The sequence below is a fragment of the Scyliorhinus canicula genome, chromosome 16 (assembly GCF_902713615.1).
Source record: "Scyliorhinus canicula chromosome 16, sScyCan1.1, whole genome shotgun sequence".
Classification (NCBI taxonomy): domain Eukaryota; kingdom Metazoa; phylum Chordata; class Chondrichthyes; order Carcharhiniformes; family Scyliorhinidae; genus Scyliorhinus; species Scyliorhinus canicula.
In genome coordinates, this window is record NC_052161.1 from 8,303,418 (window position 1) to 8,329,470 (window position 26,053).

The 26,053-nt window shown below is 54.2% G+C and overlaps 1 protein-coding gene across 2 annotated transcripts in view; it reads right to left on the minus strand.

The window, feature by feature from the left end:
- The window catches only part of crtac1b (cartilage acidic protein 1b), a 373,155-nt gene that overhangs the window by 32,196 nt on the left and 314,906 nt on the right, over positions 1 to 26,053 (minus strand). For both annotated transcript variants that reach the window (XM_038773324.1, XM_038773323.1), the window contains exons 9-11: positions 18,000 to 18,082; positions 9,364 to 9,464; positions 6,363 to 6,531 (exon numbers count right to left, since the gene is read on the minus strand). In XM_038773324.1, coding sequence (XP_038629252.1) covers positions 6,363 to 6,531; positions 9,364 to 9,464; positions 18,000 to 18,082 — 353 coding nt within the window. The remainder of the gene's footprint in view (positions 1 to 6,362; positions 6,532 to 9,363; positions 9,465 to 17,999; positions 18,083 to 26,053) is intronic.

Genomic DNA, 26,053 nt, shown 5'->3' on the forward strand with positions numbered 1-26,053 from the left:
GGGTGGTGTGTGACTTGGAAGGATATGGAGGCGCCCCCAAGTGTCTGCTGCCCTAAGTCTGCCAATCCAGGACCAGACCCCAACAGTGGCTAGAATACTGGACAGAAACCCCAATATTATATTTTAATTTTGTCAGACTGTGAGGAAAGGATACCTCACTCCACGAATAAGTAAGGATAAGGTATATTATTTTTTAAATATCTTTATTTCACAAATGTTCAACATTTTTACAATTCACAACAAACCCCTGACCCATTAAGCCCTCACAAATCCTGCACCTGCATGTCCCTAAAACCTTCAGCCCGCGACAGCTCAGCTCCTCCGAACTTGCAAATCCCCTCCCAGAAACAAAATCACAGAAGAACGAGCTTGCATTGTGATCCAGCACCCCATGTCATCCTCAGGACCTCTCAACGCCCCTCACAAACTATTAATGAAATGAAAATCGCTTATTGTCACAAGTAGCCTTCAAATTAAGTTACTGTGAAAAGCCCCTAGTCGCCACATTCCGGCGCCTGTCCGGGAAGGCTGGTACGGGGATGACCTGTTTTGTGCAGAAACTCTTAATGCGACAGAATGTTCATGCACGGCTGGATCCCTCATGCAACCAATGCGCCAAATAACCATTCCTGGTGATAGAGGCTGAAGGATAAACGTTGACCACTCTTTTTCAAACGTTCAATGGCATCTTTTACACCTGAACAGACGACGGTTTAATATCACATCTGAAAAGCGGCAACTTCCGACCAAATAGCATTCACCGGTATTCCCCACTGAAGCCTCGGCCTAAGTTGACTTTCTCAAGAGCTGAAGCGGCGTTTGAACCCGTGACTTTCCAACAAGAGACTGGTATCAACTAAACAGCGCCACACAGTCAAGTTGGACTACATCGAGGGGTGGATTTGGTCGTGCCAAGCTTGGGAATTTGCAAAACCTTTCGAGTGGAAGAGGAAGACTGAGGGAACCGAGGAATTCCACGGTTTCTCAGCTTCTGGAAAATCGTGACAAAATGATAGAAACATAGGAGATAGGAACAGGGGTAGGCCATTCAGCCCATTGAATCTGCTCCGCCATGACCATGGTTGATCCTCTATCCCAGCGCTAATCTCCCACTCTCTCCCCAAACCCCTTTGATGCCTTTAGAGTCCAGAAATCCATTTCCGTCTTAAATACATTTTGTGACTTGACCTCCACGGCCTTCTGTGGTCGGGAATTCCACAGGTTCACCTCCCTCTGAGGGAAGAAACTTTGCATCTCAGTCCTAAATGGCCCGCCCTGTATCTTGAGGCTGTGACCTCCCCCCCCCCCCCCCCCCCCCCCCCACCCAGCCAGGGGAAACATCACCCCTGCAAATGGTATACATTTCAACGCGATAAATCCTCCCTTTATAACTGCTGACTCTAATTTCCTCACAAATCTATTCCTCTATATCTTTCCCAATTGCTGGTAGCCTTTAGAATAGACCCAGTCAGGCAAAGGTGCCCCTACTGTTTCTCAGCTCTGACCACAATCTGTTCTCGACCCCTGGAGGACACTCTTCTCCATTGCTGTGATATTTTTTCTTAATCAATACTGCCATTCTCTTCCCTTCATTCTTTGCCGATGAGGGATATAAAATGGGAAAGAGAGATAGATAGAGGAAGACAGATAGACACATGAAGACAGAACGTGTGGCAGACAGAGATAAGAGACAGAGAGAGACAGAGAGAGGTAGAGAACATCGGTGGGAAGCAAGTTGATAAGAACAAAAAACAAGGAACAAAGAAAAGCGCAGCACAGGAAAAGGCCCTTCGGCCCTCCAAGCCGTGCCGACTAAAATACAATCGTCTACATTCCCGGGTATGTATCGCTCTATTCCCATCCTATTCATGTATTTGTCATGTAAATGTCACTATCGTCCCTGCTTCCACCACCTCCTCCGGCAGCGAGTTCCAGGCACCCACTACCCTCTGTGTAAAAAACTTGCCTCGTACATCTCCTCTAAACCTTGCCCCTCGCACCTTAAACCTATGCCCCCTAGTAATTGACCCCTCTACCCTGGGAAAAAGCCTCTGACTATCCACTCTGTCTATGCCCCTCATAATTTTGTAGACCTCTATCAGGTCGTCCCTCAACCTCCGTCGTTCGAGTGAGAAAAAACCGAGTTTATTCAACCGCTCCGAGTGCCGATTTCAAAAAGTGAAAGGTGGGTGGAGGGGGCAATTTTGACGGCGCTGATTGGAGCTCAAGAGAAAGAAGTTGAAAGAACTGAACGAAGATCCCCCAAACCCGTCTCAAAGGACGAGGCCACAGACACATGAGAACACCACCACCTGCAAGTTCCCCTCCAAGCCACTCCCCATCCTGACCTGGAAATATATTGGCCGTTCTTTCCCTGTCACCGGGCGGAAATCTCTCCCGGACAGCACTCTGGGTGTAGCTACACCACATGGTCAGCGGCCGTTCAAGATTGCAGCTCACCTCCACCTTCTCAAGGGGGCAATTAGGGATGGACAACAAATGCTGGCCTAGCCAGCGGTGCCCATGTTCCATGTAGCCGTGTAGGTAGAGCAAAAATACTTGGAAGAGGGAGAGACCAGACCAGAGAGAAACTGAGGTCGCGGCTGAAGTCAAGTGCAGTAACTAATACTTGTTCAAAGTATAGTGACACTTCACACATTTACTTTATCGCAATAAAGTGTGCAGCTCTTGCTGCCTGTTACTGTTATTTAACACTTCATAAAAATAATTTATCCCTCAATTTTGTCTTTTTACGAGGGCTTGTCAGAATTTTCTGAGGGGGAGAAGTGGATTTATGAAGCCTCCATCAATAATTTTTAACTCTCCATCTAATTCATCTTTCTTCTGTAACATGGATAGTTTCTCCATGTAAAACGGTGCCGTAAAAACCTATCTTGTGTATTTCTTGAGAGTGTTACAACAGTATTTAGAAACAGGGAGAAATGATTGGGGCTAAAACAAAAACGGGAGCGTGGATGATCCTGACACTCCTGGGACTGGGTGATCTCACCGTGGGAACTGACTGAGGGGTAAAAACACAGAATATGAAGTGGTGAGGCAAAGAAAGACTTATTTATTCCACCCTTCGTCCCAAACCCCTGACCTCTACCATCTGGAGGGACAAAGGGCAGTAGCCCTGTGGGAACACCACCACCTGCAAGTTCCCTCTCCATGCCGCACACCATCGGGACTTGGGAATACGTTGGCTGTTCCTTCGCCATCGCTGGAACTCCTGGACGAGCAGATGTGTGGCAGCAGCTTCAGCAAACAGGCAGCAGCGGCTCCTGAAGGACGCCCACATTCCCGAGGAACAGCCAGGGATTGAACCATAAATTCTGCACTTACCAACCTTGCCCACATTCCAAGATAACAATTTATTAATACGGCATTTAATCCCAGCCCCCTTAAATGGCACAAAATCATTTGCAGACTTTGAGTCTGATGATTTTTAGGGGAAAAAAAACGACGGCCGTTTTGTGCGGAGCAAGATTCCCGAAAACCACCGTCACAAGTTTGTCTGTGTTTTCTCCACTCCTGTCGGATGAGGGAGACGAGCACTCGGGACCGGCACTCGGGACCAGCACTCGGGTCCGGCACTCGAGACCAGAACCCGGGACCAGCACTCGGGGTAGAGTTGTGAGTGTCATTAACTTTTACCCAAGCCAACTCGGTAGATGTGAGACAAGTCACCATGAAGAACACATTAATAAGGAGAAATCCGGATGGGACAAAGGCTGATAGTCCACGAGGGATATTTTTGATGCATAGAAGATGGATGGGCTGCTGGGGCCAGACATCACAGATGAGGTGGGAATTGATACAGCACTTTTCACCAGTCGATGATGTTCCGAAATGCTTTACAACCAATGAAGCGCTTTCTATACGCCATTGCTACTTGTTTTGCAGCTAATCTATGCATAGCAAGATCCCACAAACACCAACGAGGTAAATATCCAGTTTTAGGGGGATTGATGGACAGTACATCTGCACCCATCCTGTGGCCTGTCCATTCCACACAGCAATAACCTGCTCACTGATGCCAGGGCACTTTGAGAACACTCCTGCTCTTCTTCAAAATAGTGCCATGGGATCTTTCCATGCCATCTGATAGGGCAAATGGTTTAATGTCTCATGTGAAAGGTGGAACGTCAGATAAGTGCAGTGCTTTGTCAGTACTGCACCCCAGCGTCTGTCAGCCTAGATCACGTGCTGTACCTTCTGGAGTGGGCCTTGTACCCGCAACGGTATCGCTCTGAGTGGGGGTGGGGGGGGGGGGGGGCTGGTACCCACTGAGCCCCTGGCTCGGTGACACTGTTTGGTTGGGTTATTGGTCCTCGTTCTCTTGTGGAGAGGATGAAAGATATTGTGACAGTGTGGCAGGCATGGCTGAGAAGGTGAAACCTCTTCACTTCTCTCCAGTGTCCTCAGACATGTCCTTGCTGCCTTCCATCCAATGTTAACCGGCCAAGAGGTTGAACGAATCCTGCTGGCTTTTCAAACCCAGGCCATACTGGGCCCTGAACCGAATACCTGAACAATTTAACAAGCTAACATCACAGAAAGGAAGGAGAAACGGAACCTGAAAGACTCCCAAGCGTTAGGAGTTTCTAGAGTTTTGTGGGGTCAGTGAGCGAGCACCGTATTGGCCGCTTGACCCAATATGGCATCTAGGAGCCCCAGCAAAACTGGAGCCAATGGAATCAGGGGGAAAACTCTCCATTGGTTGGATGCATACCCGCACAAAGGAAGATGGTTGTGGTGGTTGGAGGTCAATCATTCCAGCTCCAGGACATCACTGCAGGAGTTCCTCAGGGTAGTGCCCTCGACCCAACCATCTTCAACTGCTTCACCAATGTCCTTCCTTCCACCACAAGGTCAGAAGTGGGGATGTTTGCTGCCGACTGCACAATGTTCAGCATCATTTACAACTCCTCAGCCACTGAAGCAGTCCACGTCCAAATGCAGCAAGACCTGGACACTATCCAGGCTTGGGCTGAAAATTGCCAAGTTACATTCACGCCACACAAGTGCTAGGCAACGACCAACTCCAACAAGACAGAATCTAACCATCACCCCTTGACATTCAATGGCATTACCATCACTGAGTCCCCCACTATCAACATCCTGGGGTCACCATTGACCAGAAACTGAAGAGGCTACAAGAGCAGGTCAGAGGCTGGGAATCCTGCGGTGAGTAACTCACCTCCTCATTCCCCAAAGCTTGTCCACCATCTACAAGGCACAAGTCAGGAGTGCGATGGAATACTCTCCACTTGCCTGGATGAGCGCAGCTCCAACAACGTGCAAGAAGCGAGGTCGCATTGAGGACAAATCACCTCAAAGAGCAAGGGCAGAAGATAGCCAGGAGGTGGTGGCATAGTGGTATTGTCACTGGACTAGTAAACCAGAGACCCAGACTCTGGGGCCCCGGGTTCAAATCCCGCTACTGCAGATGGTGACATTTTAATTCAGTAAAAATCTGGAATTAAAAGTCTAATAATAACCATGAAACCATTGTCGATTGTTGTAAAAACGCATTTGGTTCATGAATGTCCTTTGGGAAGGCAATCCTTACCTGGTCTGGCCTACATGTCCCAATGTGGTTGATTCTTAACCTCAAGGACAATTAGGGATGGGCAATAAATGCTGGCACAGCCTGCATCGCCCACGTCCCGTGAACGAATAAACAAAAAACTCGCTAACGACAAGTTCCCCTCCAAACCACCCACCACCTGACTTGGAAATATATCGCCGTTCATTCACTGGCATTCTTGGCGCTTCCTTCCTAACAGCACTGTGGGTGTACCTACACCACCTGGATTGTAATGGTTCAAGAAAACAACTTCTCAAGGGCAATAAGCGATGGGCAATTCATGCTGGCCGAACCCGCGACACCCACGTCCCGCAAAATAATTGAAAACAAGACTTTGAGCAGTGCATCATGGAGGAGACCATTCAGCCCACTGAGTCTGTCAGCTCTTTCAAAGAGAAGTTTAGATTGTCCCGTTCCCCAGCCTTGATCTCACTCCATTTACCAGCCTTCACATCCACTCCGGATCCAAACTGACCTGCAAAAACATGAGAACTTCCACAATGTCACCACTGACACCACCCACCCTCCCCATCACCCCATGACACCCCAGATAGCCTTGAAAGGCGATTGGATGAAATGTTCCGCCAACAGCCAACACAAAGTCACCCAGAGTGAAGCCCTTGGCGTAGCCTGGTGAGCCCCACCAGAGCTATAACGAACAACCCCCACCCCTCTGACACACCCACCATTCTCAGAGAACTCCAGCACCCTCTAACCTGAGAAATATCACATTGGAGAACAATGCCAACTTGGTTTTGCTGCTACTTACCCAGTCCAAAGTGGGCCACCGGCTCCATTTCGCAGAGGTACCCGGAGCCTCCGTCAATAATGCGGAGGTGTGGGCCCGTTCTCCTCGTGTACAGCACAACCTTCGCCCCACGGGCAAATGCACCAAACCTGGTCCGGGGAATGACCCGGAGCCAATTGTTGTCGGTGCCCTTTTAAAAAAAAGAAAATCCAGACAGAAAAACGGTTAGAGATTCTGCTTCTATCCCCTGCCTTCCCCCTGCTCCCCTTGGTCTGCTCGCTGAGGTTGGTTGGGTCAGGACCTGCCAGCTGGTAGAGACTGGAGACCCATTTATCCAGCAAAGACACAATGGAGGAACTCAGTCCAGCAGTGTGGATTCGCCGTGTCATCTTGGATTTGGCCCCGGCTCCCTGGGTGGACTTCCCGAGAATCCGCACCAAAATCGCGATCAGCGCGGTGGGCAGAGAATGGGTGCTTAGGCCAAAATCCGGACCAACGTCGCTCCCGCAATTCTCCGCTCCCGGAGAGGGTAGGGGCCCATTGACAGAGATGCCCCCGCAGCGAATCTCTGAGGAAAACTGTCCGAATTCCCGACGGTGTTCTAACCACTTATCGGCCATCGGGAACGGCCGGTGGTGGCTGCGGACTCAGTCCGCGCCCGCCCTGGTTTGGGGGCGGGGGGATCGATCACCGGGGGGAGGGGGGGGGGGGGTGTGCCTCACAGACAGCCAGGCAAACGATCGGGCGGCACCGGTCTGCGAGCGTGCACATTCTCGGGGGGACCTACTTTGTTCATCATGGGGTGGTCGCCGCAGGCGACGTACTCCCGACCGCAAGTGGGGGGCCCCGTATCCGCAGCCAGAGCGGCGAGGAGCGCTCCGGGGCCCTGCTAGACCCCTGCAGGTAGGAGAATCACTCTGGACTTTCTTAAGGAAAGTCGAGAGTGAAACGCCCAGGTTGTGACGCTGTCGTGGGGACATCGCCCCATTATTTATTTTTTTAAATTTAGATTACCCAATTATTTTTTCCAATTAAGGGGCAATTTAGTATGGCCAATCCACCTAGCCTGCACATTTTTGGGTTGTGGGGGCAAAACCCACGCAGACACGGGGAGAATTTGCAAACTCCACACGGACAGTGACCCAGAGCCGGGATCGAACCTGGGACCTCAGCGCCGTGAGGCAGCTCTGCTAACCACTAGGCCACCGTGCTGCCCTAACAGCCCCATTATTAACATAACATGGAACATACAGTGCAGAAGGAGGCCATTCGGCCCATCGAGTCTGCACCGACCCACTTAAACCCTCACTTCCACCCTATCCCCGTAACCCAATAACCCCATCGAACCTTTTTTGGATACTAAGGGCAATTCAGCATGGCCAATCCACCTAACCTTTGGACTGTGGGAGGAAACCGGAGCACCTGGAGGAAACCCACGCAGACACGGGGAGAACGTGCAGACTCCGCACAGTGACCCAGCGGGGAATCGATCCCAGGATCCTGGAGCTGTGAAGCCACGGTGCTAATCACTTGTGCTCCAGTCATTAGTCTAGATCTCGGCAGTGGCAGCGACACTAGTTGCCCTTGAACTAAGTGCCTTGCTCGGCCATTTCAGAGGATGGTTAGGACGATGGTTGAAGCGGATTCAAGGGAATGGCATAAATATTCACAAAGACAATAATAATTTCAGGGCTGCAGAGAAAGTACAGGGACTCGTTCAGGAAGCTGGCGTAAACATGATGGGCTGAATGGTCTCTTCTGTATGATTCTGCAGTGCAATTTAACTAAACACTTTAGAACCCCCAGTCTCTCAGTAAGGGCTCCCCGATCCCTCTCTTCTCCATGGTGAATATCCTTTATTGGGGAATCCCGTCCCATGTTCTTCATGTGGAACTCGCTGCCACTGGCAGTGGTTGAAACAAACGGTGTTGTGCTTCAGGGGAAGTTAGTCGAGTAGTTCAGAGAGAAGGGAATAGAAGATTAGGGAAGGAAAGATGAGAAGAGGCTCATGTGGAGCCTAAACGGCAGCAAGCACTGGTTGTTTCCGAATTGCCTGTTTCGCTGCTCTAATTATGCTGCAGCCCCATCCGTTTTGATTTGACTGAAGGACGGGTTCAGCCTGAATCCTTCTGGGACAACAGCCATTAGTGATATTGTCACTGGACTGGTAATCCAGAGACCCTGAGTAACGCACGGGGGACCCGGGTTCAAATCCCGCCACTGCAGATGGTGAAATCTGAATTCAGTAAAATTCGGAAACTATTGCCGATTGTCGTAAATACCCATCTGGTTCACTCATGTCCTTTAGGGAAGGAAATCTGCCGTCCTTACCTGGTCTGGCCTACACGTGACTCCAGGCCCACAGCAATGTGGTTGGCTCTTAAACATCCTCTGAAGTGGCCGAGCAAGGCAAAGGGCAACTAGGGACGGGCAACAAATGCCGGCCCAGCCAGCGATGTCCGCATCCAATAAAGGAAAAGTTTCCCCAGCGGGTACAGGTCAGGAATGAGGATCTGGGTCCTTCCCGCTGGATTGATGGTCCATTATTCACTGTTTTCCAGGCGTTTACTCGGCACTCTCGGGTGGGGGAGCTGGGAATGTTGGGAAGGGCTGGATCTGCTGGCATTAAGCATTGCTTCACTGTTCCCGTGCTAAAGGGGTGGATTGGGGTGATCGCAAGACATCCCACTCACTGTCCAGCCGAACAACTGACCATCCGCTGGAACACCCAGGGGGAGGGGGGGCTGGAGTGTGCCCCTAAACCGTTACTAACTGAGGAACTGCAGGAGTCCTGCGGGTAGGCCTCAGGCCTCCTCGGTCCAATCAGGGCCTTTATCAGAAGGCTTCAGTCTACAGGACATGAAAGAACCACCACAGCGTTTGCGTTTCCTGGGATAATCGGCAGTGGGCCCTGTCTGAGCAATGGGCCTTTCCACACAAGTGGAGGGATGGGGGTTGGAAGTGGTGAATGGCAAAGGGCGGATGCACAAACACTAACCCTCTTGACAGCACAGACACATACCTGGGTTACTTTAAAGACAGAAAGCGGCTGTGCCCTGGACTCTCCGTGAGAAATGATGAGATCCAGCATTCCATCTCCGTCAAAATCAGTAGCGGCAGCACCTTGGAACGGTAGCAGAGTGGTAATGTTACTGGACTGGCAATCCCGAGATCTAGACTAATGACTGGAGACATGGGTTCAAATCCCACCGAGGCAGGTAATAAATCTGGAATGAAACACTAGTTCCATTAACAGCAATCATGAAACTACCAAATTGTCTCCTGCAAATTGGAAAAGTAACGATTTACATTAATGGGCAAAAGAAGCGACATGACATGAGAAAGTTGCTATGATATGGAACATGCTACCGGAAAGGATGGCTGAAGCGGATTCAAGGGAATGGCATAAATATTCACAAAGACAATAATTTCAGGGCTGCAGAGAAAGTACAGGGACTCGTTCAGGAAGCTGGCGTAAACATGATGGGCTGAATGGTTTCTTCTGTATGATTCTGCAGTACAATTTAACTAAACACTTTAGAACCACCAGTCTCTCAGTAAGGGCTCCCTGAACCCTCTCTTCTCCATGGTGAATATTCCCCATTTCCATGGACCCTCTTTGCAGCTCAACTCGCAACAACAATGTCCTGTTAGATCTCTGCGTCCCTAAACGCCCCCAAGCCCCGAAGGTCCATCGTACAAAGTCTTGAATACATTCAAGACCCTTTGAGCAGAGAAATTCCATCCCATCTCCGTCCAAAACTGCTGACTCCTCGTCCTAAGACTAGGTGACACCGAATGTTAAAACCGATTGTGGGGGGAATCCAAAGTCAAGGTCCAACAATGATGCAGGGACTCTCACTCCACTTCAGGTGGGACTTGGATCCCAGACCCCCATGTGGTGGCAATGTCACTGGTAATCCAGAGGCCCAATCTAGGGACGCGGGTTCAAATCACGCCACATCAGCCAGTGGAATTTAAATTCAAGAAAGTAACAAAGTCTGGAATATAAAGTAGTCTCCGTAATTCAGAGGGTGGCGGGTGCCTGGAACTTGCTGCCGGAGGAGGTGGTGGAAGCAGGGACGATAGTGACGTTTAAGGGGCATCTTGACAAATACAAGAATAGGATGGGAATAGAGGGATACGGACACCGGAAGTGTAGAAGATTTTAGTTTAGACGGGCAGCATGGGCTTGGAGGGCCGAAGGGCCTGTTCCTGTGCTGTACTTTTCTTTGTTCTTTGTAATGGTGATTGAGCAAGCGATCAGTAATTGTTGTAAAATATACCCCTGGTTCCCAAATGTCCCCTTTAGGGAAGGAAATCTACCTTTCCCTGTGGTCTGATCCACATACAGTAGTCCCCCTTTATAACGCGGGTGTTGGGGTCCAAGACAGCCACCCGCGTTGCATCCGAGCCGCGGATATCCACGATGGGGGTTTTAAATTTATTTAAAAATCTATGCTAGCGCTTCCCATTGAGAGTCTACGGGGGGCGGGGGGAGAGGTCAGACCCCCGTAGACTCACAATGGGAAGCGCGGGGGTCGAGCCGTGCTGCTGGCCTGCTTGGTCTGCTTTGAAAGTCAGCGATTTAGCCCAGTGTGTTAAACAATTGGTTTAATAAGTATTATGTGAATAAATGTTACTCCCAATAATATTGTATTTTTAAAATATGTTTTTATTAAGCTTTTCATATATTTTTAAATAAATTTAAAACCCCCATCGTGGATCTAATTAAAACAGTGTCAATTTCAGCGGCCGGCTGATTGTTTCAGTGAGAGAGCAGCTTCCCTCTCCGGATCAAAGTGAGCCGGCCGCTGAAATTGACACTGCCGGCTGATTGGAGGGAGAGAGCAGAGAACACAGGAGGAGGTCATACGGGCCTCTGCAAGACCAGCATGGTCTCACATCGCCCCTCCCCTCTGTAGCTGGGGTACAGGCCGTGGCTGCTGGGCTTCAGGCTGTGGCTGCTGGGGTACTGTGGCTGCTGGGGTTCAGGCTGTGGCTGCTGAGGTACAGGCTGTGGCTGCTGAGGTACAGGCTGTGGCTGCTGGGCTTCAGGCTGTGGCTGCTGGGGTACTGTGGCTGCTGGGGTTCAGGCTGTGGCTGCTGGGGTACAGGCCGTGGCTGCTGGGGTGCAGGCTGTGGCTGCTGGGGTACAGGCCGTGGCTGCTGGGGTGCAGGCCGTGGCTGCTGAGATACAGGCTGTGGCTGCTGGGGTACTGTGGCTGCTGGGGTTCAGGCTGTGGCTGCTGGGGTACTGTGGCTGCTGGGGTTCAGGCTGTGGCTGCTGGGGTACTGTGGCTGCTGGGGTTCAGGCTGTGGCTGCTGGGGTACAGGCTGTGGCTGCTGGGCTTCAGGCTGTGGCTGCTGGGCTTCAGGCTGTGGCTGCTGGGGTACTGTGGCTGCTGGGGTTCAGGCTGTGGCTGCTGGGGTACAGGCTGTGGCTGCTGGGGTACTGATTGGAGGGAGAGAGCAGCGGGCAGTGTCAATTTCAGCGGCCGGCTGATTGCTTCAGTGAGAGAGCAGCTTCCCTCTCCGGATCAAAGTGAGCTGGCCGCTGAAATTGACACTGCCGGCTGCTCTCTCCCTCCAATCAGAAACATTAAAACTTAAAAGTTGGATTGGAGGGAGAGAGCAGCCGGCAGTGTCAATTTCAGCGGCCGGCTCACTTTGATCCGGAGAGGGAAGCTGCTCTCTCACTGAAACAATCAGCCGGCCGCTGAAATTGACACTGCCGGCTGCTCTTTCCCTCCAATCAGAAACATTAAAACTTAAAAGTTGGATTGGAGGGAGAGAGCAGCCGGCAGTGTCAATTTCAGCGGCCAGCTGATTGTTTCAGTGAGAGAGCAGCTTCCCTCTCCGGATCAAAGTGAGCCGGCCGCTGAAATTGACACAACTGACAGTTAGGGTCCATAAGCCCCCCCGCGGTATATCGCGAACCGCGGTATTGCGGAGCGCGGTATAACGGGGGACTACTGTACTTTCCTTTCTTTTCATTCACTCAGGGGATGTGCGCGCCGCTGTGCATTTATTGCCCACCCCTAATTGCCCTTGAACTGAGTATCTTGCTGGGCCATTTCAGAGAGCAGTTAAGAGTTAACCACATTGCTGTGGGTCTGGAGTCACATGTAGGCCAGGCCAGGTAAGGATGGCAGATTTCCTTCCCTCCCTAAAGGACATGAGTGAGCGAGATGGGTTTTTACGACAATCGACAATGGTTTTGTGGTCATCATTAGACTTTTAATTCCAGATTTTTAACTGAACTCAAATTTTACCATGGGCCGTGACGTCCAGATGCCCAGAGTTTTAACCTCGGTCTCTGGATTACTCGTCCAGTGGCAATAGAACTACGCCACCCCTTTGTGAATCCCCCCCAAATGTGATTGACTCCGAAATAACCCAGCAAGCAACTCAATTCAAGAGCAATGTGAGGTTGGCAGCAAAGGCTGGCCTCGCCACTGATGCCCACAACCCGTGGGGGAATAAAAAATAAACCGACAATTTTAGTAAAGCCGAATATGCCCAGTGAAGACGCCACATTGGGTTTCCTTCCTGCACTGCTGCACTTCCCATCTCAGCCACAGGAGGGAGGCATTGAGGGAGGTCACATTGACAGTGTTAAACACTGTCACCAGGAGGGTGGAAAACCATTGGGGAGGGGCAGGGGAGGGACAGATTGGAGATTGTGAAAGACTAAACCTCAGTGACAAATTCCTATTCAGGATGGAAGACTTATTTCCAAAGAGTCAGGAATGTGTCTTTGTGCACGACTGTAGTTTAAAGCAAAGCTACATGCTGCCATCTACAGCCCTACAACAAGCAAACGTTTATATATTCTACTGAACCCACAATGTTTCATGGCAAATTCACTCTTTTGCATGAAGAGTGGTTCGTGTGCTTCAGGTAAACATTGCAGCCAATTACACATAGCAAGCTCCCACAGTCAAACATCAGAATGACAACATTGTCTGTTACAGAAATATTGACCAAGGGAAGCCCCCTGTTCTCCGTGTTCAGGGGTCCTTCATTTGACCTCTGAGGGCAGATAGGGCCTGAGTATAAAGTCATATCGGAAATGCAGGAGCTTCAAAGGTGCAGCACTGCCTCAGTACTGACCCTCTGACAGTGCGGCACTCCCTCAGTACTGACCCTCTGACAGTGCGGCACTCCCTCAATACTGACCCTCTGACAGTGCAGCACTCCCTCAGTACTGACCCTCTGACAGTGCAGCACTCCCTCAGTACTAACCCCCTGACAGTGCAGCACTCCCTCAGTACTGACCCTCTGACAGTGCAGTACTCCCTCAGTACTGACCCACTGACAGTGCAGCACTCCCTCAGTACTGACCCTCTGACAGTGCAGCACTCCCTCAGTACTGACCCACTGACAGTGCGGCACTCCCTCAGTACTGACCCTCTGACAGTGCAGCACTCCCTCAGTACTGACTCTCTGACAGTGAGGCACTCCCCCAGTACTGACCCTCTGACAGTGCAGCGCTCCCTCAGTACTGACCCTCTGACAGTGCAGCACTCCCTCAGTACTGACCCTCTGACAGTGCGGCACTCCCTCGGCACTGACCCTCTGACAGTGCAGCACTCCCTCAGTACTGACCCTCTGACAGTGCAGCACTCCCTCAGTACTGACCCTCTGACAGTGCAGTACTCCCTCAGTACTGACCCACTGACAGTGCAGCACTCCCTCAGTACTGACCCTCTGACAGTGCAGCACTCCCTCAGTACTGACCCACTGACAGTGCGGCACTCCCTCAGTACTGACCCTCTGACAGTGCAGCACTCCCTCAGTACTGACTCTCTGACAGTGAGGCACTCCCCCAGTACTGACCCTCTGACAGTGCAGCGCTCCCTCAGTACTGACCCTCTGACAGTGCAGCACTCCCTCAGTACTGACCCTCTGACAGTGCGGCACTCCCTCGGCACTGACCCTCTGACAGTGCAGCACTCCCTCAGTACTGACCCTCTGACAGTGCAGCACTCCCTCAGTACTGACCCTCTGACAGTGCAGCGCTCCCTCAGTACTGACCCTCTGACAGTGCTGCACTCCCTCAGTACTGACCCTCTGACAGTGCAGCGCTCCCTCAGTACTGACCCTCTGACAGTGCAGCACTCCCTCGGCACTGACCCTCTGACAGTGCAGCACTCCCTCAGTACTGACCCTCTGACAGTGCAGCGCTCCCTCAGTACTGACCCTCTGACAGTGCAGCACTCCCTCAGTACTGACCCTCTGACAGTGCGGCACTCCCTCAGTACTGACCCTCTGACAGTGCAGCACTCCCTCAGTACTGACCCTCTGACAGTACAGCACTCCCTCAGTACTGACCCTCTGACAGTGCGGCACTCCCTCAGTACTGACCCTCTGACAGTGCGGCACTCTCTCAGTACTGACCCTCTGACAGTGCAGCGCTCCCTCAGTACTGACCCTCTGACAGTGCGGCGCTCCCTCAGTACTGACCCTCTGACAGTGCAGCTCTCACTCAGTACCGACCCTCTGACAGTACGGCACCCCCTCAGTACTGACCCTCTGACAGTGCAGCACTCCCTCAGTACTGACCCTCTGACAGTGCAGCACTCCCTCAGTACTGACCCTCGGACAGTGCGGCACTCCCTCAGTACTGACTCTCTGACAGTGCGGCGCTCCCTCAGTACTGACCCTCTGACAGTGCGGCACTCCCTCAGTACTGACCCTCTGACAGTGCAGCACTCCCTCAGTACTGACTCTCTGACAGTGCGGCACTCCCTCAGTACTGACCCTCTGACAGTGCAGCACTCCCTCAGTACTGACCCTCTGACAGTGCGGCACTCCCTCAGTACTGACCCTCTGACAGTGCAGCACTCCCTCAGTACTGACCTTCTGACAGTGCGGCACTCCCTCAGTACTGACCCGCTGACAGTGCTGCACTCCCTCAGTACTGACCCTCTGACAGTGCGGCACTCCCTCAGTACTGACCATCTGACAGTGCGGCACTCCCTCAGTACTGACCCTCTGACAGTGCGGCACTCCCTCAGTACTGACCATCTGACAGCGCAGCACTCCCTCAGTACTGACCCTCTGACAGTGCAGCACTTGCTCAGTACTGACCCTCTGACAGAGCAGCACTCCCTCAGTACTGACCCTCTGACTGTGCAGCACTCCCTCAGTACTAACCCTCTGACAGTGCAGGGCTCCCTCAGTACTGACCCTCTGACAGTGCGGCACTCCCTCAGTACTGACCCTCTGACAGTGCGGCACTCCCTCAGTACTGACCCTCTGACAGTGCGGCACTCCCTCAGTACTGACCCTCTGACAGTGCGGCACCCGCTCTGTACTGACCCTCTGACAGTGCGGCACTCCATCAGTACTGACTCTCTGACAGTGCGGCACTCCCTCAGTACTGACTCTCTGACAGTGCGGCACTCCCTCAGTACTGACCCTCTGACAGTGTGGCACTCCCTCAGTACTGACTCTCTGACAGTGCGGCACTCCCTCAGTACTGACCCTCTGACAGTGCAGCACTCCCTCAGTGCTGACCCTCTGACAGTGCGGCACTCCCTCAGTACTGACCATCTGACAGCGCAGCACTCCCTCAGTACTGACTCTCTGACAGTGCGGCACTCCCTCAGTACCGACCCTCTGACAGTGTGGCACTCCCTCAGTACTGACTCTCTGACAGTGCGGCACTCCCTCAGTACTGACTCTCTGACAGTGCGGCACTCCCTCAGTACTGACCCTCTGACAGTGTGGCACTCCCTCAGTACTGACTCTCTGACAGTGCGGCACTCTCTCAGTACTGACCCTCTGACAGTGCAGCACTCCCTCAGTGCTGACCCTATAACTGTGTAGCACTCCCTCTGTATTTACCTTATGACTGTGTAGCACTCCCTCAGTACTGACCCTCTGACAGTGCGGCACTCCCTCAGCACTGACCGGCTGACAGTGCTGCACTCCCTCAGTACTGACCCTCTGACAGTGCTGCACTCCCTCAGTACTGAGTCTCTGACAGTGCAGCACTCCCTCAGTACTGACCCTCTGACAGTGCAGCACTCCCTCAGTACTGACCCTCTGACAGAGCAGCACTCCCCCAGTACTGACTCTCTGACAGTGCGGCACTCCCTCAGTACTGACTCTGACTGCAGCACTCCCTCAGTACTGACCCTCTGACAGAGCAGCACTCCCTCAGTACTGACCCTCTGACAGTGCAGCACTTGCTCAGTACTGACCCTCTGACAGAGCAGCACTCCCTCAGTACTGACCCTCTGACAGTGCAGCACTCCCTCAGTACTAACCCTCTGACAGTGCAGCACTCCCTCAGTACTGACCCTCTGACAGTGCGGCACTCCCTCAGTACTGACCCTCTGACAGAGCAGCACTCCCTCAGTACTGACCCTCTGACAGTGCAGCACTTGCTCAGTACTGACCCTCTGACAGAGCAGCACTCCCTCAGTACTGACCCTCTGACAGTGCAGCACTCCCTCAGTACTAACCCTCTGACAGTGCAGGGCTCCCTCAGTACTGACCCTCTGACAGTGCGGCACTCCCTCAGTACTGACCCTCTGACAGTGCGGCACTCCCTCAGTACTGACCCTCTGACAGTGTGGCACTCCCTCAGTACTGACCCTCTGACAGTGCGGCACCCGCTCTGTACTGACCCTCTGACAGTGCGGCACTCCATCAGTACTGACCCTCTGACAGTGCGGCGCTCCCTCAGTACTGACGCTCTGACAGTGCAGCATTCCCTCAGTACTGACCCTCTGACAGTGCGGCACTCCCTCAGTACTGACCCTCTGACAGTGCGGCACTCCCTCAGTACTGACCCTCTGACAGTGCGGCACTCCCTCAGTACTGACCCTCTGACAGTGCGGCACTCCCTCAGTACTGACCCTCTGACAGTGCAGCACTCCCTCAGTACTGACCCTCTGACAGTGCGGCACTCGCTCAGTACTGACCCTCTGACAGTGCGGCACTCCCTCAGTACTGACCCTCTGACAGTGCGGCACTCCCTCAGTACTGTATTGAAGTGTCAGCCTTGATTTTCTGCTCCTGTGCGTGAAGCTAGATGCTGTGTCACTGTCACCGTACTGACGTTAGAGAGGAGAATGCAACCTGTCAGCCACTAACCAAACCTCCTCTACCTTCCACATTGAATCATGTTTCTTTCCTCCAACTGTACTGACACCTTAACCCTTCAGTATTCCCACAGGCTGTATTCAGAAGCAGCAATGGTGGGAACGATCAGGACCCATCACCCACACCCCGTGAGAAGAGAAATAATCAAGAAAAAGGAATGAACTCACATTTGTCGCACTGTTCATGATCTCAGGATATCAAAGAACTTTGTAGCCAATGAAATACTTTTGGAATGTCGTGACTGACCTTATGCAAGGAACGAGGCAGCCGATTTGTGCACAGCAAGCTCCCACAAATCACAACCTGCTGATGGCCAGATCATTGTTTCTTGCAGGACTGGTTGAGGGAGGAATATTGGCCGAGGCTCCGGCCGGGGGGGGCGGGGGTTGTTCCCATCGCCTGTAAATAGTAGACGTGGAAGCTTTGTACATTCCTCCGTTAGGGCGGGCAGGCAGACGGGGCCTCAACCTAAAGCCCCGACCAAAAACCCACACCATGAGAAACTACAAAAAGCGATTGAGGTAATCTCAGCGTTACCTGTCCCTTGTCCTGTGCGCTCCGCAGCATCTCCCGCGTTGACCTCTTGGATCAGCGGATCTGCTCCTTCCTGTCGGGAGACCCTGCAATGGAAGCGTAAGATTCTGATAAACCGCTGTCAGCGGGTCACATTGAGCTGACAGCGCAGTTAACAGGCCATTCAGCCCAACCGGTCTGTACCAGTATATCCCGCTCCATGTCAGCTCCCTTGTACCTTGTACAGGGGCTGGTTTAGCACACTGGGCTAAATCGCTGGCTTTTAAAGCAGACCAAGGCAGGCCAGCAGCACGGTTCAATTCCCGTACCAGCCTCCCCGAACAGGCGCCGGAATGTGGCGACTAGGGGCTTTTCACAGTAACTTAATTGAAGCCTACTTGTGACAGTAAGCGATTTTCATTTCATTCATTGTACCGCACATATATTCGGCTTCACCAGCGATTTGAACCTGGAATCGCTCGCACACTAAAAAATGAGAGAGGCATGCCCTGAAATCAGGATCAAAGACATACAGCTCAGTGATTGGGCCACACGGGCAGTGGACACGTTTGATTGTTGACGAGCCTCTCGAGGAAGGACAACAACAACTTGCATTTACATAGAGCCTTTAATGTACTAAAACATCCCACGGTGCTCCACAGGAGTGGTGATGAACCAAGGGGAGTTATTCTCTGGCCTGGTAACGCTCTCACTGAAGCCAAACGAGGCTGGTGAATAGCGGGGGTGGGAGAAAACGAGAACCGCGCCAGGCGCCAAACAGTTTGCGATGCAACCAGCAACCCCCCCTCCCCCCACAGGTGACATCGGGATCTCGCCATAGCGTGGCGAGAAAGTAATTATCACCACTTAAACTGCATTTCCACACAGTTAACATTCCACCGCATATCCAATGGCCTCCTGTCATTCAGCAGCCTCCCCAGCAAGTGGTCACGCTGGTGCCGATTCGGACTCCTTTTGAAAAACGTGAGCCTGGTGGAAGGGCTTCTGTGGGGAGCAGGGCCGGCCCAAGGTACCGGCAACTCGGGCAGTCGCCCGGGGCGCCATGTGCTCGGGGGCGCCACAGACTCGGGTCCCGCGAATGCGCAGTTGGGCCGGTGCCAACCAGCGCATGCGCGGCGGCCGCCCTCCCTCCATCCCGTCCCCCCACTCCGTGCCCCCCCCCTCCGTCCGTCCGTCCCTCCCCCCCCGCCTCGCCCCCCCCCCGCCTCGGCCACCCCCGCCTCGCCCCCCCGCCTCGGCCCCGCCCCCCCCCGCCCCGCCCCCCCCCCCCCCCCCCCCCCCCCCCGAAGGGCGCCGAAGTTCAGCTTGCCCGGGGCGCCAGCAACCCTAGGGCCGGCGCTGGTGGGGAGCCGAGGAGGTGAGGGACCATCTTTATTCACAGGCAAAGAGCCCGGGGGGGGGGCACTGGGATTGCCACCCCAGTGCTCGGCGGTGGGTGGGGGGGGGGCCCTCCGCAGGGGGGGGGGGGGGGGGGGCTATGGGGGGGGTGGAGGGCATGCTCGGGGAGATGGGTAAAGGGACCAGGGGTCAGCCTGCATCGCAGGAGGAAGTGACAGAAGCATCATAATGATTTTGCGAAGAGTTGTTCAATGTGCTGTACAAACCGCACTGCCGATGGTGCCGCCCCTTCCCCCCTAAACCCCCCCCCCCCCCACCCCCCGCCCCACCACCTACCTACAACCACCCCCACCCCTTCTCCCGGTGCCATCAGTGGCCCTCAATGTGCTTGGCCATCCTACCACTCCCACTATGTCCTGATGTTTCCCCAGGATGCACATCACAGGTGGAGGCAGCCACCTGCTTGCCTCATCCCTTCGATACCCCTGGCCGGCGTCATCTGGGGGCTCTGGGGCCTGTGGGCCCCGGCTCACTTGTCTGCAGCACATGCACACCCCTGCCGCCCTGTCGTATGTGCTGACCCTGAGACGCGGCCTCATCAGAGGGGTGGAACTCGGGGGAGCCGGTGCCCACCGTCGCCACTCTGTGGTCCTGCTTGGCGCCCGGCACCCCCTCCTCCCCATTGGTGCCCTCAGGGCCCTGGGCAGAGGGGCAGCTGCATCGTCTGGCTCCGCCAGCCCTGGCGGTTCCCCATGGTCTGGATCATCGTGACGGCGCCGTCGGCGATGCTCCTCAGTGATTGGGCCACGCGCTGCAGTGACTCGGCAATGCCCACCTGTGACTGGGACCAGCTCTACAGCCCCTCGGCCATTCCCATCCGAGAGCGGGACATGTCCCGTAGAACCTCATCCAGGTCAGCCTGGTACTGGATGTATACACAAGAGTCGACATTCTGCCGCGACCCTCAGCCATGGCCGTCATCGACTGCGCGAAGCCGTGGACACCTCCACTCACGGTGCCAGCGTCGTGCACCAGGCTCTCCGCTGCTTTCGCCATCCCTGCAGCGTTGGCCTCGGTGCCCCGCATTGCCGGCGACATCTCCTGTGCCCCTAGCCTCTGGAACTCCTCCAAGCAGCTATGGACCTGCTGGAGTGAATCTGACATCTCCCTTTGAACACCCAGATTGGTCCCTAGCATCTCCGCCAGCTCCGGGCAGCCCTGTATCACAGGCTCAGCGACAGGCTGGGACCCAGCTGGGTCCTGGGATCTAGCAGACCTCCGGCTGCTGTCTGGCCCGGGGGTTCCTGCCTCCACCTGATGTACATCAGCAGCGGTGTGTGGCGCTCACCAGATCCCATCGAGGTGTGTGTATCTGGGCTGGCGGAAGGTGGGGATGACAGCTGTGCCGTGGCTCCGAGGTGTTCTTCTTTGGAGTCAGGAGAGGGGATTGGCCCGGGATTGGCCGGCTCTGCCGTCTGGAGGACCTGCGGGAGAATGGGCAAGTGGTCAGTGAGAGGGGTGGGTCAGTCAGTAAGGCAACAACAACTGACGTTTGACAGGTCCTCCGGGTGGGGCCCGGTGGTCCCTCACCTCTGCGGCCTCCGCGTGGATGACTGCTCTGTCCTCGGCCACACCAGTCACCACCAGGTCCCGCTCCTCGAAGGAGGTGAGGATTCTGATGTGTGACACCCCTGCGCCTGCCTGGGCTCTCTCCCGGCGATTGTGGAAGAGCTGTTCCTGAGGAGACACAGAGAGGGCATCGTTAGCCACACGCGTGGTTCACAGTGGAGTGAGGGGGGGTGTGTGAAGGCGGGTTGGGGGAGGGATTGAGGGGGGTAGGGGGAGGGAGGACTGGGGGTCGCATGGGGAGTTGGGGAGGTCGGATGCTGCCTTGGGGAGGACGGTGGTATCGACTCACTTGTGCTGCCGAGTTGGGGTCGTTGACCTTCTTTCGGCACTGATGGCCATTCCTCCTGGCCACACTCCCAGCCCTCACAGCTGCCGGCACCCCATCCCAGGCAGCACTGGCTGCCCTATGTCTCACCCTCCGGGAGCCTCGGAGGAACAGGGCACCACCCCTCCCGGCCCCCACGGCATCCTGGAACCTCCCGGTCTCCTTGGCCCCATTGTTGCGAGCTGGCTGGGGTTGGCTGAGCGCGGTTTTGGCGAATCAGCTGGCGGGCCTTCACTTGCGACGAGAAGCCGGTGAGGCCTTGTTAAGTGGACCGATTAACGTTGACTTGCGTTGCCGGCCTCGCTGGGCCGGGCAACGGGGAAGCTCACGACAATACCCGCTCGCCACCGCACTTGGAAACGTTTCCGGGGAATTGCGCCCCAGGTTTGACACGGAGACGTGTTAACACAGGGAATCAAAATGAGAAACAAAGAGAGGTCGGGAAGCAGAGAGGTTGAGACTGCTGTTCCTTCGACGGAACATTCCTGATCCCCAACATCCCCAACCAGGGGCTGGTTTAGCTCACTGAGCTAAATCGCTGGCTTTGAAAGCAGACCAAGCAGGCCAGCAGCACGGTTCGATTCCCGTACCAGCCTCCCCGGACAGGCGCCGGAATGTGGCGATTAGGGGCTTTTCACAGTAACTTCATTGAGGCCTACTCGTGACAATAAGCGATTTTCATTTCATTTCATATGTTCTGTACGTGGAGCCTGCAGTGAAATCCTGGCCGATTTATAAGATGCAGGCAGTACCGCATTCGAACCAGCAGAGAGCGCTGCTGCACCAGCCACAGCAAGAGCAAGGCTCCAATATGTAGGAATAGTCCCAATTCTTCTCCTGAATGCAGCACTCCCTCAGTACTGACCCTCTGACAGTGCGGCACTCCCTCAGTACTGACCCTCTGACAGTGCAGCACTCCCTCAGTACTGACCCTCTGACAGTGCGGCACTCCCTCAGTACTGAACCTCTGACAGCGCGGCACTCCCTCAGTACTGACCCTCTGACAGTGCAGCACTCGCTCAGTACTGACCCTCTGACATTGCGGCACTCCCTCAGTACTGACCGTCTGACAGTGCAGCACTCCCTAAGTACTGACCTTCTGACAGTGCAGCACTCCCTCAGTACTGACCCTCTGACAGTGCAGCACTCCCTCAATACTGACCCTCTGACAGTGCAGCACTCCCTCAGTACTGACCCTCTGACAGTGCAGCACTCCCTCAATACTGACCCTCTGACAGTGCAGCACTCCCTCAGTACTGACTCTCTGACAGTGCAGCACTCCCTCAGTACTGACCCTGACAGTGCAACACTCCCTCAGTACTGACCCCCCCACAGTGCAGCACTCCCTCAGTACTGACCCCCCCACAGTGCAGCACTCCCTCAGTACTGACCCTCTGACAGTGCAGCACTCCCTCAGTACTGACCCTCTGACAGTGCAGCACTCCCTCAGTCCTGACCCTCCCACAGTGCAGCACTCCCTCAGTCCTGACCCTCTGACAGTGCGGCACTCCCTCAGTACTGACCGTCTGATAGAGCAGCACTCCCTCAGTACTGACCCTCTGACAGTGCAGCACTTCCTCAGTACTGACCCTCTGACAGTGCGGCACTCCCTCAGTACTGACCCTCTGACAGTGCAGCACTCCCTCAGTACTGACCCTCTGACAGCGCGGCACTCCCTCAGTACTGACCCTCTGACAGTGCAGCACTCCCTCAGTGCTGACCCTCTGACAGTGCGGCGCTCCCTCAGTACTGACCCTCTGACAGCGCGGCACTCCCTCAGTACTGACCCTCTGACAGTGCGGCACTCCCTCAGTACTGACCCTCTGACAGTGTGGCACTCCCTCAGTACTGACCCTCTGACAGTGCGGCACTCCCTCGGTACTGACCCTCTGACAGTGCGGCACTCCCTCAGTACTGACCCTCTGACAGTGCAGCACTCCCTCAGTACTGACCCTCTGACAGTGCAGCACTCCCTCAGTACTGACCCTCTGACAATGCAGAGTGGTCTTGCTATCACCATTCCATCTGCTATTGAAGAAATACCAGAAATGGGCTTGGGAAACGCCCCAAGAGGCCTTTGAAAGAGTAAATCACTAGGTGCCATTGTCTCATTGCAATCCCAAGAGTTCGCTCATGGTGAGATGTAACACCTCTCCCCATGGAGTTGGAATGGTAACTGTGCATTGTTGGAAAGAGAGCGTGGAAGGATCTATTGCCTCTGCCTCCAGAATTCTTTCAGAATCAGAGTGGCGCTGCTCACAGATTGAGAAGGAAAGCTTGGCGGTCATATCTGGGGCAAAAAGATTCCATCAGTACATGTATGGTGGATATTTGGTGATAGTGACTGACCACAAACCTTTATTGGGCCTCATTACAGAAGATAGAGCAATCCCTCCTATCGCCTCTCCTTCAGTGCCGGCCGTATTATTGGCAGCCGACGAATATTCCTTCGAGCATTGCCCTGGATCGCGAATATCCAGTGTAGCCTTAAGTCATCCCCTGTTGCCCACAAGCCTGTCTCCTCAACTGCGGTAGGTCACGATGCCCTTGAATTTCTTCGAAACCCTCGCGGTATCAGCAATGCCAATCGTGACGTCGACACAAAGGGGCCCAACATTATCAAAACATTACCCAGGGTGGGTATGAGCCTCGCCTGCTGCTGCCACGGGAATGTCGCAGCAACTCAAACAGGACCAGAGCATCAGTTAATGTAAAGGTGAAAGGGCAGAGGTCAGCCGTGTACATAGAGCACTTATAAAGAGAGACTGCACCAGTCGGCTTCCCCCTGAATTGGTCACAAAGATCCAGAGAATGCTTGTACAATTCTTCTGGGGCAAGAGATTGCACGGGGTCGCTGCCAAGTTTCATATTTAGGGGAGACGGGGGGGATGGGGCGGGGGGGGGGGGGGGGGGGGGGGAGGGGGGGGGATGTGCCCACGCACCCAGGTGACAACATTCCACCTTCAGTCCTGGCACTGATACTTCTCCATTGACCTCTCTCCCAGATGCAGTGCCCTGGCGATGTATTTCTTCCTCCAGGTGTAGTGCCTGCAGGTCCTGGTTACAGGCCTGAGCGGCCTCCCTAAGTCCTTGCAGGCATTTACCCATCTTTTACCAGCACCTGCCCCGAGTCGTGAACATTGCCACCTCGCCCCCGCAGCTCACCCCCGCCTGGAGTAGCTGCCGTCGTCAGGAAGCCACTGCTCAGGTCTCCGCACCTCCACCAATAGGATTTTGGGTTGGCTGGCGGAGGGATGGACTGTGGCCACTGGGTGTGACCAGGGTCGGGGTCCATGATGAGTGGCAGAGGACTGGGCAGGAATCACACTCCATCAGTTGGCACCTCGTGCACGGGCGGATGGCCAATGCCATCCGCGACCTCGAGACGGCCGCGCTCTGAACCAATGGCACTAATGGTCCTGAGGTGGCGCGGGTGTGCGGTGAACTCCTGTCCGACCCCACCCTTGCTTGGGTGGAATTTGACATTGGCCCTAAGCTCAACACTATCCACCCCCCGCACCTCCACCCCTCAGGAGCCGGAGCCCCAAGTCTGTCCCCTCGCTACCATGGCGATATTCATGGCCGGGTGCCCCTGGAGAGGGGGGCATGTGGTATCTGCCAGCAACGTCGAGGCTTCTGTGCCCGGAAGGGTGTTTTATCGACCCCATTAATCACATTTTGGTCTGATGCTTTACGTTTCCGTTGCAATTTATTTTTGTTCGATGTAACGTCCCTTCAAGGGGCTGATCGCTTGATTAGTCCCTTAGCTTATTTAGTTTTAGTTTAATTGTTTCAACCTAAAGTAGCATAAAGAGAGTCTGCTGGGGCATGGGGTCGGGTTGGGTGGCAGCAAGCACGTGTCATGCTGCATTCTGTGAATAAACCCGTGTCAGTGTCTAGTTTGATACTGCACCGGCTGGCATGGGATCGATATCTCAGCAACCTCGCTTGCTGATGCTCTTTGCCTCTTGTTGCAATACCGAACCCATTCCACTAACCCCCAACCCCGTTACCCCCTTTGGGTGTTTCCAGGTCGCGTCATCCACTTTCCGATCGCAGAATTAAACCCCAAAGGCCCAATTCTTATTCTTTAATATTCTTTCACACCAATGCGGACGTCGCTGGCTAGGCCAGCATTTAATGCCCATCTCTAATTGCCCTCGAGAAGGTGGTGGTGAGCGACATTCCTGAGCCGCTGTCGTCCATGTGATGTAGGGACTGCCACGGTGCTGTTAGAGAGGGAGTTCCAGGATTTTGGCAGTGAAGGAACGACAATGTATTTCCCATCTTTCTGCTGCCCTCGCCCTTCTAGATGGTGTGGCACTCGCGGGTGCCAAAGGTGCTGTCAACGTCGCCTTGGTGAGTTCCTGCAGTGCATCTTGTAAACGATACACACGGCTGCCACTGTGCGTCGGCGGCGGACGGAGTGAATGTCGAACGTTAGTGGATGGGAGGCCAATCAAGCGGGGCTGCTTTGACCTGGATGGCGTCGAGCTCCTCGAGCGTTGTTGGAGCTGCGTTCGTCCAGGCAAGCGGAGAGTGTTCCATCTCCTGAAGCCTGTGCTGATTTTCCTGACTGCAGGCGCCCCTCCATCACCTCAGCTTTCCACAAGTAACGGCAAGGTGAGAAGTAACAGGCTATTCGGCCATGGGGGGGTGGGGAGGGAGGCGGGGGGGTGGGCTGAAATCTGATTCTGACATGGGAGCTGCTGACATCCAATCAGGGCGGGAATCCTGCCTGATTGTTCACCTCCCCTTTCTCTGG